At 36.5% G+C, this 19,192-nt stretch overlaps 1 protein-coding gene across 2 annotated transcripts in view; it reads right to left on the bottom strand.

Moving 5' to 3' along the window:
- Window positions 1–179: 179 nt before the first annotated feature.
- Window positions 180–19,192, bottom strand: part of XPOT (exportin for tRNA) — a 45,309-nt gene continuing 26,296 nt past the window's right edge. For both annotated transcript variants that reach the window (XM_068562035.1, XM_068562034.1), the window contains exons 14-25: window positions 19,064–19,183; window positions 18,614–18,708; window positions 17,961–18,030; window positions 15,704–15,942; window positions 14,501–14,786; window positions 13,365–13,554; window positions 10,607–10,723; window positions 10,316–10,431; window positions 9,186–9,233; window positions 5,809–5,880; window positions 3,220–3,276; window positions 180–794 (exon numbers count right to left, since the gene is read on the bottom strand). In XM_068562035.1, coding sequence (XP_068418136.1) covers window positions 768–794; window positions 3,220–3,276; window positions 5,809–5,880; window positions 9,186–9,233; window positions 10,316–10,431; window positions 10,607–10,723; window positions 13,365–13,554; window positions 14,501–14,786; window positions 15,704–15,942; window positions 17,961–18,030; window positions 18,614–18,708; window positions 19,064–19,183 — 1,437 coding nt within the window. In that variant the 3' untranslated portion in view covers window positions 180–767. The remainder of the gene's footprint in view (window positions 795–3,219; window positions 3,277–5,808; window positions 5,881–9,185; window positions 9,234–10,315; window positions 10,432–10,606; window positions 10,724–13,364; window positions 13,555–14,500; window positions 14,787–15,703; window positions 15,943–17,960; window positions 18,031–18,613; window positions 18,709–19,063; window positions 19,184–19,192) is intronic.

Raw genomic sequence — 19,192 nt, 5'->3', positions numbered from 1 at the left:
TAGTTCATTTAAAACGAAGATTCTAAATTATTTAATAGAACTAAGTCACATGTAATCTTTTAGGAGCATAATTAAATAAATCATCCATACACTTATATGTGCAATCCTTTAAATGGGAAATCAGGGAGAGATGAGAAAATAAGACTCCAGTATTTATAATAATTCCAAAAAAGACTCAGTAGATTTCACTACGTAAAATTTATTTCCTTTTCTTTTTTTTATAAAAAATGTATAACACCAGCACCTACTCTTCAATCAGTTAATTTATGAAACCATTCTCTTTTGTAGAATACACATTGGCATTGAAACAGTTTAAAGAAATGTAATGGCTGTCTACAAAAAATTAGTTTTGATTTGTTGTATTTCCCCCATACTTCATGAGTCTGCACACATAAGAGAAAATTAAAATTTTCAAACATTTTATATTCAGCAATTTAAAAAAAGTACACTGTTTTCCTGCTATGGTCTTTATAAAGGACTTAAATTTTCAAGTTAAAAAAAAGGTACTAGGATAACTCTGCTGTATCCTATAACAGCATTTTTATATAGAACGATTTGAATTGGCATGCAAGCAACTTCTCTAGTTGTCACATACCAGTAATTTAGGGAAAATTACACCCATTTTACAGAAAAATCCCAATGCATATACTGCAATAAGCTCAAAGCAGTGTTAAAAAGACCAGTGTGAATGGCACACAAAAACTGTTTCTTTATAGATTATTAATTGGAATTCCTGATCATGAAGTAGGCACAGGGAGATCCAGTCCTTAGGGCTTTGCTCTCTGGAAAAACACCTGTAAATAAAGTATTTGTACAATTAGTACTGATGTCAGAAGATTATCACCTTTACCTGAAGAATGGCTCCAGGTTACTGGGTGCTAGTCACTCTTTTGTAAAACACAATAGATTATGTAAAACATTTCATATACTCCATAAACCCACACATAATACAAATCAAGAACTTTCTCTTCTGGACAACTTGATAAGGTCTAGGGATAACTTATGTTGCCATTTACTAGTGAAAATATGGTATTACCTCCAATGCTGTGAGATTCAAGCAGTCAGAGGAAAACATGCTCTTGACACCTTTTTGCTGATTGGCACTACTGTCAAAGCTAATGCTAGGAAATTAAATTTTGAGGAAGAAACAAACAAGTCAAAGCTAAAGACAGCAGTTGTTATCTCTTAACTATTTATTTATTTGATTATGAAAAAATACTTCCAATTCAACATTTGAGACTATGAACGAGTAGGCTAGAGGTTGTGCTAGGCACTGGCTCAGTATTACTACCTTCCATAGTTGGGTACATGTTAAGTGAGTACTCTAATGAATAAATGGTAGGCAGTAAGCTCATTATGGATAAGGACCACATTCGTCATTATATCCCTAACACCTAGTAGATCAGACATTCACTTAACAATTACTAACTGTCTATTGACTAAGTGGAGAGAAAAGAATCATCAATATATGAGCAAAAAATAGCCCTACAAAGAGGCCATGCTTGAGATAAGCCTAGAAGAATGGGTAGAATTCATAAAGGAGAAGCATGCTAATAAGGCAGAATTCTTGAAGAACAGCAAGAATAGTAAAGACTGTTCCTGCAAGAAAAACCGGAAAGGTAGTCTGAGATCAGAATCTGAAAAAAAACACCTAAATGCCAAACTAAGAAATATGTACTTTTTAGTCAATAAGTTATGAAGATTATGAGGAAGAGGGAGGAATTTCAGAGGACTGTTCAATGTTTTCAAACAGATCAGCTTGGATAGAACAATGGAAGGGAAATCAGAGTGAGATAAGAAGCCTACACCAGAGTGGCAGCAGTAGAGACAGAAAGGAAGTTAGAGAGCAAGGAGGAAACAATCAGCAAGATCTAAGGATCAATCAGATAGGAACAGAGTAGGCACAAAAGAAGGAAGTTCATTTTTTCCAACTAGAAGAATAACGCTATCACTGAAGAGAAGCTGGGCTGGGGAGGGAGACTTTATAAATGCTGTTTGGATGAATATGTTTGGGGCACAAGCCTGCTACAATGTACCCAGATCTGCTATAACAGATATCTCTAATAGAGAGTTACAATTTTTTTAGTCCTTTAATCCAGTGTGATTGATCTGTTACTTAACAGAGGTTACCTCCACAGGCACTTTGCTTTTATGGGGAAATGGGAGAGGGGAGGGTTCTCAATGACAGAGAGTAACTCTATCTTCTCACAAACTCTTTTGTCAGTTTACGCTGACAAACTACTACTAGGGGAAAAACTTGCAAGGGAAGATGTTAGCACCAAAGTCAAAGGATAGCACATTTACTTATCAGCAAAGCCCCTTGACTTGAATGCCTTGGGCAAAAGAACGAGGGAGCCATTAAGTTACCTGCCACTAAGATATTTAACACAGTGCTTTACCCTCAAATTTGCTGAATGAAGATAATAAGTAAAAATAAAGAATAGTTCCTCATCCTGTCACACTGTAACTTTATTTCCAGACCATGAGCTCCTTGAGGGCAAGGAACGTCACTCGTATTGGTATTTGCAGCAGTTAGCATAGTATGTGTTACATAAAAAGCAGTTGTGGAGTACTGAATGACTGACTACCCGGGTGAAAGCAAGATACCTGTTTCATGGATTTAACTGTAAAAATGAATACCAAATACATATTTGGTACTTCTTGCCAACTTGGAGGTTGACGGGTTGGTTTGTTTTAATTTGGTGATTTTATGAATGTAAAAAGAGCCTTAATGGCCAAATCTGAGGATTCTACTTTTTGTCCATTTTGCAATTCAAAAGTTTCAAGATAGGATAAAACCAAGTAACTCATACTTGTTTCTTTATTTTTAGCTCCTTCCTTTCAACTCAATATGGGCAGTTGTTCATAAACATTACTTGTTCTCCCAATCCTCTAGTTCCTATTTAATTACCACAAAACTTAAAGGAAACTTACATTTTCATACCAACATGCTCAGGCACATACACATTCAGTGTGCTTATCTAACTTTCTATAATCTTTTGTAGGAGCTCAGTTGAAAGGGGCTTCACAGAAAACTCTGCAGTGTAACATCTATTAACCATGGATTCTTAGAAGCAGGTTTTAGAGCAAAGAGATCCCCAAATATGTAACTGTTGGTCAAACTACAGTATGACACAGTATCCTGTAATATGTATTCTCTCTTGGCTCTGAAACATCACCTAATTGTATGAAGATATATAAGTTTTTCCAAATACCTACCTTTAAGTAGTTTTTAAAAACTTTAGCATCAGGCTGCTGAAGTGCTTGGCAAAACTCCTGGGGGGCCAGGAGGGGAGGAGAGAGAAAAGAATGAGTATATTTGTATTAAATTCATCATAATTCAAAACCACAGTGTTCTTTTTAAATTATGATTAAAAAAATAAAATCGACCATCTTAACCATTTTTATGTGTATAGTACAGCAGTGTTAACTATAGGCAACTGTCATGCAACAGATCTCTAGAATTTTTTCATCTTGCAAAACTGAAACTCTATACCCATTGAACAACTCCCCCTTTTCCCCTTTTTCCAGCCCCCATCCCCTGGCCACCACCATTCTGCTTTCTGTTTCTAAGAGTTTGACCACTTTAGATACTTCATTGTAGGTGGAATCATGCAGCATCTCTTTTTGTGACTGGCTTATTTCATTTAGCATAACATCCTCAAGGTTCATCCATGTTGTAGCATATGACAGAATTTCCTTTTTTTTTTTTTTAAAAGGCTGAATCATATTCCATTGTATGTATATACCACATTTTAGTCATCCATTCACCCATCAGTGAGCATTTAGGCTGCTTCAAATCTCTAGGATTCATATTATAATTTAACAATTAATTAACCTGAACAGTTCCTTACCAAAAAGGTTATATGACATTTTCAAACGTAATACTTGTCAGGCTGCTTTCACTTTTGAGAACATGGCCTCCTGGGCAAGATTGGCTCTTGCCTCAGAAGGGTGAGTGGCACAAAAACCACATGGCTATGGCTGTTTTCATCTAGTAAGAGGGTAACTGAGCGGAGCCAGACTAACAGAAAAAGAGAAAATTCTCTTCAACAGAATTGTGCAGGGACTTCCCTGGTGGTCCAGTGGCTAAGACTCCCTGCTCCTAATGCAGGGGGGCCTGGGTTCGATCCCTGGTCAGGGAACTATATTCCACATACTGCAACTAAGAGTCTGCATGCCGCAACCAAAGATCCCGCAGGTGGCAGCTAAAAGATCCTGCATGCCACAACTAAGACCTGGCACAGCCAAATAAATAAATAAATAAATAAATAAATAAATAGGATTGTGCAAAAAGTGCTGTCAGAAGGCATATGAAAAAGGGAAAACTGGTAATCATTATCTTTTATAAGCAAATTATTAGATAGAAATATAATACACAGAAAGGCAAATATCTTATGATATTGCTTATATGTGGAGTCTAAAAAGAGGGTACAAATGAACTTATTTACAAAACAGAAACAGACTCTAAAAACAAACTTATGGTTACCAAAGGGGAAATGTGTGTGTGTGTGGGAGGGATAAATTGGGAGATTGGGACTGACATATACACACTACTATATATAAAATAGATAACTCATAAGAACCTACTGTATAGCACAGGGAACTCTACTCAATACTTTATAATAGCCTATATGGGAAAAGAATCTAAAAAAGAGTGGCTATACGTCTATGTATAACTGATTCACTTTGTTGTACATCTGAAACTAAACACAACACTGTAGTCAACTAAACTCCAATAAAAATAAAAAAAAAAAAAATAAGAAAGAAAAAATAATTTTGCTTCATTTAGCAATCTGGGAAACTACTGATATTATTCAAAATTGAACGGTATATTTCTATTTTTGAGGTGCACTAAGATCATACGAGTAATTAATAATGTATTGTTTTCATAAAATACTAATTTCCTTGTGTAACAAATGATAACTGAGAAAATTAATATCAAGTTAAAGATATGTCATAAAATAAGAGATCATAAATTCACTAAAAATGAGTTTTATGATTACTCTTATGTGAGATCTGTTTCTACCTCATTAGAATTACATGCTATTGGACAACAGGTCTGGATAACTGTGCATCCAGAAAACAATCGAATGCCAGCATATAAATCACTCTGAAAGAGTGCAAAAATGCAAGATAGCTTTCCAGGCACTTACCTCAAAATACGGTTTCAGATTCACAAATTAAGCACTGGTGAGCTTGGCCTGTGTAAAATGAACTACCTGGCACAAACTTTCAGAGCAGAGGTTTGTGTGCCACAGCCCCCTCTGGCAGTCTGGGGGAGCCTGCTGGACTTCTTGCAGAATGTTTTAAAAAACACACTTGTGACACACAGGGTTACAAAGGAAGCTAATTACAATGAATTATGGTTATCAAATGTATTTGTGACATGTGGTAGAAGAATAAGACTTACTGATTTAGATAACAAGGTCTAGTGGCATATTCTAATAACTCATAATTTCAAAAAGTTGATGAATATAAATAATATTTTGAGATCTGTGGAACAACTAATGCAATATAAAAATACCTGTGATTTCTATGGGTGACAACATCACAGGCAATGCAAATACTACTGTGATTTGTCCCCTACACAATGGTAGGAAATTAAATTTCTGTTAAAGGTAGTGAAAATAAAAACACAGTTTTTTCCCATTCAATTTCATAGGCCCCCTGACATTTGGACTTTCGCTATCCTATACATAGTAAATCAAGGTGGATGTAGTTTGGCTTCCTTGAAACAAAATTTAGATTGAATTACATAGCTCTATTTCTTTAATTAAGAGGAAAATCCACTAGGACAGATCTTACCTGAATTATCTCCGGAGCTACTTGCAAGGAAGGCAGGTATTCTTGTTGAAGATACTGAACACATTCTGGGCCCTGAAAATTAAATTGGAACAACATATGTATACTTTAAACACAAAATGGTATTGTGATTAAGAACACAGACTCGGAAGCCAGATTGCTTTGGTTTGAATCCTGGCTCTGGCAAATTTCTAGTAACTTGCTCAAGTTATTTAACCTCTCTGAGCCTCAGTTTCCCCACCTGAAAAATGGAGTTATTGTGAGGCTTGGATGAGTTAAGAAACATAAAGCTGTTAGAACAGCACTTAGCACTGAGGACACGTTAACATTACTTAGTGTTATGCAGTGCTAAAGATTAAACAAATACTCTTCTAGATGCAGGAAGTCACAACGCCAAAGCCTGGTTCCACGCACTGAAAGGAGAAAGCAAAGAGAGGGGCTTCTGGTTCAATCTACCATTGGGTGGACTACAGGGTGTCTATGGGTGCGCAAGGGGAAGCCTGTGGGTAGTGCCAGGATAATGAACATCTTTAGAAACTAAAATACAAGCAAGAAAGAACAAAATGCTATGTCGGGAGATAACGGCAATAAAAGTACACCCTCCTCCCCCTTCCAGTTCAATAAACTAGGAAACAGGAATTTAGTAGCCAGGTGAGGAAACCAATACCCAGAAAGATAGGGTGATTTGGCCAATTTGCTGTTAATTAAGTCTGTACTAAGTAAAAAGCAGGTCACCTGACTTCTAAAACCATTGCTCTTCATTGCCAACTGCTGGTACTGCTAGATGCTAAAACTCTAATAGTTTTCTGGGTTTTTAAGGGTAAACTTGGTAGAGGGAAGGGAGAATTCCACAAACTAACCGCTAACCCCTACACCTTCTCAACAGCTACAAAGGAACTTAGGATAAAATTTGAAAACGGTCTTCCTATAGCAATTTGTTTCTGAGACAGTGGCCTCGACCAAATGCAATAAATCCAATACTTTAAAAAAAAAAAAAAGGTAAAAACAAAATCCCAGCTAATTTCACTTTCAAACTTGAATCTGACTTAAAGGCTTTAATATGTTAATGACTCCAATCTAGTCCAGCTAAAAGTAACAGTTATCAAAATGAAATCAATCCAACTCTCCTCAATGTACTTCCCCCCTGCATTAATATGTGGATTTCCTGTTAATAATACTGCTCCCGAATCAAAGGATTTCTTTTTGTTTCCTCATCGACCTGGACTCCTGGCCCTCTAATCCAATCAATCTAGGCCACAATTTAATGACCCTTCAAAGGAAGCTTGTTTCTGAGAGGAGGTAACACTGCACTGTTTATGAAAGTTTCTCACACCCCTTCTACTCTCCCTCTCACCTTTTTCTTTAGTCTACTCTCCCTATACTTACTGCCCATTCACTGCTCATCATTGCATATAACCCCACTGTTATCACTTAAAAATGGAGTATACTTTTGTTTTTTTTTTTAATGAGGAAAAGTAAACTTAGACCTCAAGAGGAAGTCAGTCAGGTAGATAAATGAGAAAACAGAACAATGAAGCAAAAGGTTTTCTAATATAATGTTCCATTTGATTCAATTCTCTGTGTGTCTAAATAACAGCTCTAAGGACAAGATAAATACTTCTGAATTGTAAACATCATTCTTACTGTTTGTTATTCCTCATCCTCCTTGACTCTCTAGCATCCAACAATGTCAACTAGTCTCTTTCATGACTCTCTTCCCTTAACTTTCATTCCTTTGGTTCTACTTCTAGCTTTCTCTTGACTCTTGCTTTAGCCAAAGTTCTTTCTATCCTGGTCTTAGAAAGTCTCATTCATTCCTACTACTTCATCTTAGCAAACTACAACCTGAGGACTCCAAAATCAGTATTTAGTTCTAACTGCTCTAGACCCGTATTTCAAAGTGCCCTGTGAACATTTTTTCCACTTAGCTCTCCTAAATTACAACCCCACCGACTACTGACTTACCAGCTTTTCACATGTAACAAACACCTAGTTCCATTTTGGTTTTTAGCTATTCTACCTCCATGCTTTAGCTGAACGGGATAACACTATTTTCTACCAAGTCTACCATGTGACATCTGATCTGTCTTCATACACCCACCGCTTAACTTTGCCCAGAGTGCCAGCTCCTCCTGGTCAGCCCAATGAATGTACATTTGTTTCAAGGTCTATCAGAAAAACAGAAAAATACCCCCTCTTTTCAATGGCTGTCTTAGACTGCCCTCATAGGCAAAGCTGCTCATTCATCTTTAGTCCCACCATGTTACATTTAATACAAATGTATTAGTTTAACATACCTCTGTTAAAGTACTTACTTAACTCATCCAATTGAGTTTTTAGGTACTGGTCTCCCCTGATTCTAAGCTCCACAAATATTGGGGGACTTTTTACTCATCTTTATACAGGTCTCCTGCAGCCCCAAAACACATACCCCTCACCCTAGCACATAGAGAAAATGCCTGATTGAAAACCCTTCAAATCTCTTTTGGAATCAAAAATTCAAGTTCAAACAAAGTGGGGCCTATACGGAGACTCTGAACAAGACGTCATGCTTTTATTTTAGGCAACTGAGGGAAGACTCATTACATGACTGCAACTATGTGGGAATGCTAGTCCTGTGTTGGCATCCTAGCTTTGTGAAGTTGGAGACAGAAATTTTTGTTTAAAAAAATAAAATAAAAGAGCGACCTGATTTTCAAATATTGGCAATCAACTCATTATTATTTAAAATACTGTATAAAGCAAACAACACACCAGATAGATTCAGCCCAGAATCACTTATAATTTATACAAATGGTTAAACTGACAAGGACACTACAACATTCTGAAGTAGGAAAGTGTTCTAACCAATCTGTAATACTAAGAAGTTGGACAAAGCTGTGAAGAACCATGAGGTAGTGAAATCTAGATCGTGAAATTCTGCTTAAAATTTTTCTCACTCTTTGTCAAACCAAACAAACATACATTTTAACCTTCCTGTTACCCCAAACATGAAATACAATAAAAGATACTACTATTTTCATTCGACCCACCCCTCACATCCAAAAAAGTCAGAACTGAAGTTAACTTTTATAAAAGATATAGCTTTCAAGAACAAGACATACTCAAAATGACAACAAATAAGGGACTTCCCTGGTGGCGCAGTGGTTAAGAATCTGCCTGCCAATGCAGGGGACACAGGTTTGAGACCGGGTCCAGGAAGATCCCACATGCTGCAGAACAACAAAGCCCGTGCGCCTAGAGCCCGTGCTCCACAACAAGAGAAGCCACCGCAATGAGAAGCCCACCAAAATAAATAAATAAATTAATTAATTAAAAAAAAAACTATAACAAATAAGCATGTGAGCTGAAAACGAAGGGGCAGGGAGTACAGAGCTTACCCGTTTGAGATGAATTGTTTTCAGTGTCACTGCACACTCAGATAAAGCCTGTGAGAAACAAGTTTAAGAATTTTAATATAGTCAATTCTTGGTTACTGTTCCAACTTTTCTTTTTATTTCCCTGGCCACTGCTCATTAACATTTACCTCCAAAGAAGGGATGGAATGATTTCCCGGGTGGCTCAGTGGTTAAGAATCCACCTGCCAATGTAGGGGACATGGGTTCAATCCCTGGTCCAGGAAGATCCCACACGCCATGGAGCAACTAAGCCCGTGTGCCACAACTACTGAGCCTGCACTCTAGAGCCCACAAGCTGCGACTACAGAGCCAGCATGCCACAGCTACTGAAGCCTGCACACCTAGAGCCCGTGCTCTGCAACAAGAGAAGCCACCACAATGAGAAGCCCATGCACTGCAACAAAGAGTAGTCCCCGCTCGCCTCAACTAGAGAAAGCCTGTGTGCAGCAACAAAGACCCAATGCAGCCAAAAATAAATTAAAAAAATAAAATAAATAAATTTACGAAAAAAAAAAAAGGGATGGAGAAAGGAAAGGTAACAGGCAGGCAGATGGAACAAATGGGTTAGATAGAAAATTTTAAAAATAGAAAAATACAAAAATGCTGTCTTAACGCAGTACATGATAATTAAGAAATCTAGCTTTTACTAGGTCCTGGGTAAGTGAGTAAAGGGCAACTGCTTGACATTAAGCATTCTGAAGATGAGATTTGGGGAAACTATCAAATGAGGAAGAGAAAGTTACTCTTAAATAATTAGGAAAAAAAAACATTAAGCCAAGTTTTAGAATGAAAGTAGAGGCAGGAAACTAATAACTCAATCAAGCTTTAAAAAATGTTTGCATCATGTACCCTTTCATGGTCCTAGAAAAAGAGTCTTGGCTGTTAAAGTTGGAGGAGTTGGATTTTATACGTTCAACTTTAACATCAAGATTTAGTTAAGAATCAAAAGGTCCAAAAGGTATCATTTTTTAAAAAATGAATTCTGATTTGAAATTTTTTTTGTTTTAAAAAGGCCTTGAAATGTAATATAATCAACCTGGCATTAAAAAAGAAATTGTGAGTTAGAACACATGAGATTTACACAAAGTAAACAGAGACTCCTAGGTGCTTACCAATACTGTTTGTGCATCTGCCAGGTCAAAGGTTTGTTTTAAAGGTGCTAGGAAACATGCAGGGACAATGTGCTTATAAACAAAATCAGCAAATCCCACTGGTCCGTCTTTACCTCCTGTCAAGAGAATTCAGATTTTCATCTTGTATAAAAAGAAAGTCATTTAATTTATCACTGGTGAAAATCAACTCCCAGCTCCTGTCTATGTTAGGGCTAGGATCCCATTTCATCTCTCTTGTCTCAGGAAACAGGTTGGGGAATGAAGTTTTTTTTTTTTTCTAAATCATCTTACCCCAGAGTTCTACCAACTTGGAAAGGATGATAAAACACGTTTTCTGGGCAATTGGATCTGGATATTCGACTGCTCCTTGAATAACAGTTACCAACACTCGTTCTACATTCTCTGCACCTGAAGAGAAAAAAAAAAGAGTTCAATCTCATAAAGAACTAGAAAGGCAACCTGAAGCTCTCACTTCATATATAGTAACATGACAAAAACAATTATAGAGTTGCTAAGATCCTCAGTTTTTATTAACTTGGCTCCTAAATTTTAAGCATAAAACATTGAAAAATTACTATTCCCTTATTATCTTGCCCTCTGGATTTCCATACAGCAAAATATTCTATGTTGATCTATATAGTCTCATTTATTTTAAATTTCAAAACAGCAAAGTGGCCAGTAAGATTTAATTGTCAGGTCAATTCTGGCAAGTAGCTACCACACTATTTATACTATGAAGGAACCAATTAATACAGCTTTAGGCACGCATGGAACATTTCTCTAGGATAGACCACATACTAGAACACAAAACAAGCCTCAACAAATTTAAGAGGATAGAAATTATTTCAAACATCTTTTCTGACCACAACGGCATGAAACTAGAAATCAACCACAGAAGAAAAACAAAATAACCCCCGACTACATGCAGACTAAACAACATGCTACTAAAAAAAAAGAGGAAATCAAAAAATACCAAAACAAATGCTAATGAAAACACAACCATACGAAATCTACAGAATGCAGCAAAAGCAGTCATAGGAGGGAAGTTTATAGAGATTCAGGGCTTCCTCAAAAAACAACTTAACCTACCATCTAAAAGAATTAGAAAAAGAACACACAAAATCTGAAGTCAACAGAGGAAGGAAATAAAGATCAGAGAGGAACTAAACAGAGATTAAAAAAAAAACAGAAAAAGTCAATAAAACCAAGAGCTGGGGGACTTCCCTGGTGGCACAGTGGTTAAGAAACCGCCGGCCAATGCAGGGGACATGGGTTCAATCCCTAGTCCAGGAAGATCCCACATGCCGCAAAGCAACTAAGCCTGTGCACAACTACTGAGCCTGCACTCTAGAGCCCGTGAGCCACAACTACTGAGCCAGCGGGCCACAACTACTGAAGCCTGTGTGCCCTAGAGCCTGTGCACTGCAACTACTGAGCCCATGCGCTCTAGGGCATGCATGCTGTAACTACTGAAGCCCGTGCGCCTAGAGCCTGTGCTCTGCAAGAGAAACCACTGCAATGAGAAGCTCGTGTACTGCAACGAAGAGTAGCCCCCACTCACCACAACTAGAGAAAGCCCGTGCACAGCAACGAAGCAGCCAAAAAAAAAAAAAAAGCACTTTATTTAAATAAATGAACAAACAAGTAAGTAAATCATAGCAATATTTTCTTAGATCAGTCTCCCAAGGCAAAAGAAAGAAGAGCGAAAATAAACAAATGGGACCTAGTCAAACTTATAAGCTTTTGCACCGCAAAGGAAACCATAAATGAAACGAAAAGACAACCTATGGACTGGAAGAAAATATTTGCAAATGATGAGACCGACAAGGGCTTAATTTCCAAAATACACAAATAGCTCATACTGCTCAATAACAACAAAAAAAAGCCAACCCTGTCAAAAAACGGGCAGAAAACCTAAATAGACATTTCTCCAAAGACAAACAGATGGTCAACATGCACATTAAAAGATGCTCAACATTGCTAATTATTGAGAAATGCAAATCAAAACTACGATGAGGTATCACCTCACACTGGTCAGAATGGCCCTCATCAAAAAGTATCCAATAATAAATGCTGGAGAGGGTGCAGAGAAAAGGGAACCCTCCTACACTGTTGCTGGCAATGTAAATTGGTGCACCCGCTACGGAGAACAGTTCCTTAAAAAACTGGAGGTTCCTTAAAAAAACTAAAAGTGGAGTTACCATATGATCCAGCAATCCCACTCCTGGGTATATACCCGGAAAACATGAAAACTCTAATTAGAAAAGATACATGCACACCAATGTTCATAGCAGCACTGTTTACAACAGCCGAAACATGGAAGCAACCTAAATGTCCATCAACAAATGAATGGATAAAGAAGACGTGCAGTATATATACAATGGAGTATTACTCAGCCATAAAAAAGAATGAAATATTTCAATTTGCAGCAACATGGACCTAGAAATTATCATACTAAGTGAAGTAAGTCAAACAGAGAAAGACAAATATTGTATGATATCACTTATATGTGGAATCTAAAACTTGACACAAATGAACTTATTTATAAAACAGAAACAGACTCACAGACACAGAAAACAAACTTATGGTTACAAAGGGGAAGGTAGGGAGAGATAAATTAGGAGTATGAGATTAACACATACACACTACTATATATAAAACAGATAAACAACAAGGATTTACTTATAACACAGGGAACTGTATTCAATATGCTGTAATAACCTGTAACGGAAAAGAATCTGAAAAAGGATATGTATATACGTGCATAACTGAATCACTTCGCTGTATACCTGAAACTAATACAACATTGTAAATCAACTTAAAAAAAAAAAAAGGAATACTGCTTTAGGAAAATGGGAACTGAATACAAGTTAATTTTCAGGACCTCTATGTGAAAATGATTCCCACCCTGATGGTAATGAACTGTCATCTTTGGGGCCAACATATAACTACTTCAAAAGTTTAGTGTTTACTCCACCTAGCTCTTGCTCATATAGATATACAACTGTGACAAGTACTTAGATGATTTAGGCACTGCACGCATCCCCACCTTGATTTGCTATGACTTCGCTCATTCCACTGCCTGTGACTGTTTGCAGGAAAGCAAAGTAACTCCTGCGCAACATCTGCTTCTCTAAAGCAGCAGACTGGTCATTTTCTTCTGCTGGTCGGAGCAAAACTTCAAAAATTGCATGAAGAAGAGGCATAAACATTTGTTGTAAAAATGGGGATACCTGTATCTGAAGAGATGAAACAACTATTACTATTTCAGAAATAAGAAAATTATTAATATGAAACTTAGAAAAAACATGTTTTACATAAAGCGTTTTTCTAGAGATTCTAGTTAGGACACATATTTACATAATTTGGTTAGCAAATATAAATGTTAAGACAAAAATCTATAGAGCATAACAGTATTGAAAGCCTCAAGATTGTTAAGTTCAACCCATTTCCTACAGTTCAAGATTCAGGTTCAAATAACATGGAGTCAGACATATTTCACAATCAAATATTGCCATGGAATATTTTCAAATTTAAATTCTCAATAAATGAATTCTACTGCTAAATTATAAATGAATTTATATGACTGAGCTCTCAGGCTTTACATGCCCTTGAGCAAATTGCTTAACTTGTGTCTCAGTCTCTTCATCCTTAAAACAACAATACTTAACTTCTAGGGTTGTAACAAAGATCAAATCAATGTATAAGAAAATGCTCTGAACAGATTTTGAACACAGAAAACACTATGTAAGTGTTAGTAATTTTTATTAGCCAACTTATGCTTAGGTTACATTTCCTTGTACATAAAACTGACACTGAATTACTTTTAAACTACTTGGGCACCCAAATTACAGGGCTTAAAATTTATTCTTTAGGCATTTATTATTCAATGCTGTTTTATTTGCTTTTCTAAAATACCAGACTAATATTTTTCTTCTGCTGCATAGAACAGAAAAGGTCTGTTCTTATTAAAACATCTTTTAAGCATTTCCTATGTGTCAGGCAGTGCTGTAGACATTGGGGACGATAAAAATACCTATGATCCATGCCCCCAAGAAACGCATACTTAAAAAACAAAAAGCAAGGGTCAAATGCTAAAATATACCTAAAGATAAATACATCTAATCTTGAAGTCAGGAGATCTTAAAGTCAGGAAATTCTCTGAGCTCTGAAGGTTTGTGGTACCTTAAATTTGGCTGTAATCTGGTTGATAAGAGGAATGAATTCCTGGAGGTCTTTTGCTTCACAATCTTTGAGCATGTGTTCTGAAGCAGATGGAATGAACGGAAGGACTTCTTCCTCCAGGCAAATAATCATGCGATGAAGGAACGTGCGAACCCCACTTCTGAGAATATCCTTTTGTAAGGGACAACTGAGGGCTGGCAAAAACGTCTGTAAACAGTCCAGATAAACTTCGGAACAGCCACACTGTTTCACAGTCTGCTTGTTGCTGAAAGCTTTGCTGGTTCGACTATATAAACAATTATCAGGTAACTAGTTTTAAGTTTATTCTTCAAATGTTTTATGGAGTAGTCAAAAACAACACACAACAAATTACAAAACTGACAAAACAAAGAAGCCATTTCTTTATTTTCCATGTCACAGCTATGTCTTTCTTTAGCTGATATGATTATTTGTAAACTATTGCTTCCAGTTACCGTTCCAGAAAGAGCTCAAGTTAAAATTAAATGAATGAAATGTAATTAATACAATCTCTCAAATGTGAGTCCACCTAAATGTTTTACTAAAATCCTGCTGACAACGTATGCAGAAAAGAGGAAAAAAATCTATTTATTATGAATAGGCTATACTACACAATCTGTAAACTACCAATTTATATTTAAAACAATCTTAGAATCAAGTTATTTATACAACATCTTTAACATAAGCTTTTGCACTAAAGTCTTCTGCAGAGCAATTTCTCTATGTAGCTTCTAATTAGCAATCACTATAACTTTCATGCTGTTATTATTTGCCAATAAACAGAGAAAGAAAGGGCAGCTTGGGTGGTCTTCAGGACACAATGTAACAACTAAAAAGAAGCCTCAGCACCTTCTCTTTAAGGTTCCAAAACTGATCCCCTGATGTCATTGGTATATAAACACTTAGACTAATCTCCTTAAATACGTAATCAATTTATAACAAAGAAATCAGAGGAGTTAAGGATTTAGATAACTGTCAAGTCAGAAATGCAGAACCTTACGTGACCTAATCCCTTCTTCAGTTAAATCTAATTCAATGAATTTAGAAAAGAAACAATTTAGACAATTCTCTGGACAAACTAGTTTTGGAAACATAGATATGCATGCCCAATTCTAGAAAAATCCAAGCAAATGATTCTGTGTATGTTGAGAAAATCACTTCACAAATTTAAATGCAATCACTCACCTGGCAAATCCAACAGCGTGGTTGAGACAGTCTGCAAGAGATGCCTGCCTTTCTTCGTCCTGCGCCAGCATCAATTTTTCTAACAGAATTTTAAACTTCTCCATGAGTGGAGTCAACAGATTCCTCATTAATGCCTGCTTCCGTTCTGCTGGGTACTCACTATTAACAATCAGCACTCCAGCTGTCTCATAAATAAATAATTGATCATCGCTGCTCAACAAAGACTGGTAACCATTCTCCTAAAATGAAATTTAGTCTTATTGAAGTTTTTCTTTGTTCAGTTCCTCTCATTTAAATGAGAATAAGTACAAGAGGGACAGGAGATTTAATCTATCACATCAACTCATTATTAAAAAGAAGACTGAGTACTTATAAAATAAAATTTTTCCCAGGATCATATAATGGAAGACAAATGGAATTAGAGGTCAAAAGATCATGGGTCTAATTCTACCCCTAACAAGACTTCATAAATGGTCATATAATGTAACTGTTAGTTTTCTAACTTGTTTTCTTTTGTAAAACCTATTTATTATTAGGAGGCTAAAAATCAGGTATACAACGTGCTTTGAATGTTAGGACAAAGGCCACACAAGTTAATACTTTAAAGAGTGTTTAAGAGTTAAATAACAACAAACACCACACAATAAACACACACATACACAACAGTTGTTACTTTAGAACATCTGAAAATAAGACTGCAAGTGAGAAAAAAAGATCTCATTCAAGCACAAGCAAACATCTATATATTGATCCATTTTTATTAATGAGTTTGTTATTTTTCACATTTATGCAGTCTGAGAGGCCAGGAGGAGAGGGAAAATATCAGAGGCCCCTCTAGCTCTAACACTAAAGCTCCCTGTTAAGAAATTATTTAAAAGCCTAGTCTTAAAACAGATAAATTATGTGGCAGTCTTATTATTAAAAAAAAGACCTCATCTTTTTTTTTTTTAAAATTAATTAATTTATTTTATTTTATTTTTGGCTGTGTTGGGTCTTCGTTTCTGTGCGAGGGCTTTCTCTAGTTGCAGCGAGCGGGGGCCACTCTTCATCGCGGTGCACGGGCCTCGCACTATCGCGGCCATTCTTGTTGCGGAGCACAGGCTCCAGACCCACAGGCTCAATAGTTGTGGTTCACGGGCCCAGTTGCTCCGTGGCATGTGGGATCTTCCCAGACAAGGGCTCGAACCCGTGTCCCCTGCACTGGCAGGCAGATTCTCAACCACTGCACCACCAGGGAAGCCCATGACCTCATCTTTTAAAAGAGAATGTCCCTATTTATTTTTCATATAAATTTATCTATTTAGGCTGCACTGGGTCTTAGTTGTGGCACATGGGATCTTTTAGTTGCGGCATGCGGACTTGTAGTTGCAGCTTGCGGGCTCTTAGATGCGGCATGCGGACTCTTAGTTGCAGCATGCATGCGGGATCTAGTTCCCCAACCAGGGATTGAACCTGGGCCCCCTGCAATGGGAGTGTGGAGTCTTACATACTGGACCACCAGGGGAAGTCCCATGAAGTATTTTAATATATATGTTTCTTTAATATGTAGGCAAAGATAATTTAACCATATAATGCACTAGTGACCTTTCATGCAATGAAATTATATACCTTTGTACCCTGAATACTGGTATTTATTTTTAAAAAACCCAAAATATTATTTTATGTTTAACATTTTTCAAGTGGCAGCTCTAGTAATAACTTTCATCAAAATGAAAAAAAATGTCAAGGTCAGTATTTTGCTTTACACAGAAATGTGTATCAGTCAAAATGTGCTTACAAAGTATCTCAACTTAAATCTGTCTAGTGAAATAAACACCAAAATATACAGATCAACGAGCATTTAAATTTTTTTTACCCCAAGCCAGAAGTTTCACAGAAAAACTTCAGTCCACCAGGAGCAGTCACTGAGAATGGCTAATGTGATCACAGTACTAAACAGGGAATAATTTAGAAACCGAATTTTCCTTCTCCAAAAAACACTTCACTGGCATTTAACAGTACAGAGAGCAGACCATATCTCACACTGCTAAAGCTATCAGTCAAATTTTGATTCCTTTCTATTTCTATTACTATGTTTTGTTTACTGTATCTCAACAGAGTTTTGGTAAACAAAACTAACCCTTGCACACCCTCCACCCACACTTTAAAAAACAAAAACAAACAAAAAAACCGCCCAAAGGCATTAACACTAAAGGCTAAAGGGATATGTAGCCTCAATATTGGGGAAAACTTATCACTCAGAAGGATAGATACTTACAGGTGGAGAAAGTTCTAATAAATCTTGTATTCTATTCAGAATATCCTCAATGAAAGGATTCATTTGTTTACTGAATAAAGGCAAAAAGGAAAACCACAATTACATAAATAATAGTGCTTGGCAAAGTGCGGAAATACCAAATCCCTCTTTAAGGCAGAACTAAAAAAAAAAGTTCGGTGCTAAGGTAGTCACATGTGATCATTCAGACTAGCTATGATTTTTTTAAACTACAATTTTATAAGCCTAAGAATAAGTAGTTTTCATACCAAAAACTGGTACTAGTAAAGAACAATACAATATAAAACAGATTAAGTTCAAAATGTATTTCCAAGGAATATCATCTTTAGAATTTCAAAGAAGGCATAGAGTCATCTACAGCAGTAAAACTGTTAAGTAACTACTGTCATTAGTGATGACAGGTGTTACATACAAAAATATTCAAACAAATCACTGTTTAATGATGAACAAAGTACCTGGCTAAAGAGAAGGAAAAGAAATCGTAACATCATGATACAAAAAGGAACACCAAAATTTTAAAAAAGCCTTAGGACGAAAAGACCAAATCTACCACAGGCTCTTAGAAAATAATTTACATCTTACTTAACAAGCGTAAAAACAAGAATTAAACATTATAGGTGAAATTTTGTACTTACTTCAGAGATTTGACAAATCTAGAAAACAGGTAAGCAGTTCTGCTCCGTACTTTTGCACTAGAGTGCCGCAGACCCCTGTGATCTAAGAAAGCCATCTAAAGAAATAAGAGACACTTTTACCATTTCTGTACTTATTTAAGGCTTTTATTGCTATTGTCATGACACATTTTTGTTCATATCAAATTCTATTTTTTAGCTCCGGAAGGGAAGAACCAGGTACATATAAAAAGTAAGCCTACGCTACAAACAGGCCCTTGAGTATTTGTTTTAAATAACTGACTAGACACAAACTCCATTTTAAAGGAATGGAGGAGGGGTTAGTTTCAGTGTGTTGAAGAGTTTTTGAGAGCTTCTGGCTCTGGTAAAAGTAATAAAAGAGAGATAGAATACTATCTGCTCATTAGCTGAAACACACGGAAAATAAAAGTTGAGAGTAAAGTGTATACTTACTAGTACACATGGAATGTGTTGAGGTTCAACTGTGAAAAACTTTTCATATCTAACAACAGTTTCGAAGAACTCCAATGTCACAGACGTGTGCTGATAGGAACTAACTCCTGATGTTACCAGCTGGAGCAG

Source organism: Eschrichtius robustus, chromosome 13, assembly GCF_028021215.1.
Source record: "Eschrichtius robustus isolate mEscRob2 chromosome 13, mEscRob2.pri, whole genome shotgun sequence".
Lineage (NCBI taxonomy): Eukaryota > Metazoa > Chordata > Mammalia > Artiodactyla > Eschrichtiidae > Eschrichtius > Eschrichtius robustus.
The sequence above is the reverse complement of the archived record's forward strand: the minus strand, read 5'-3'. Positions and strand labels throughout refer to the sequence as shown.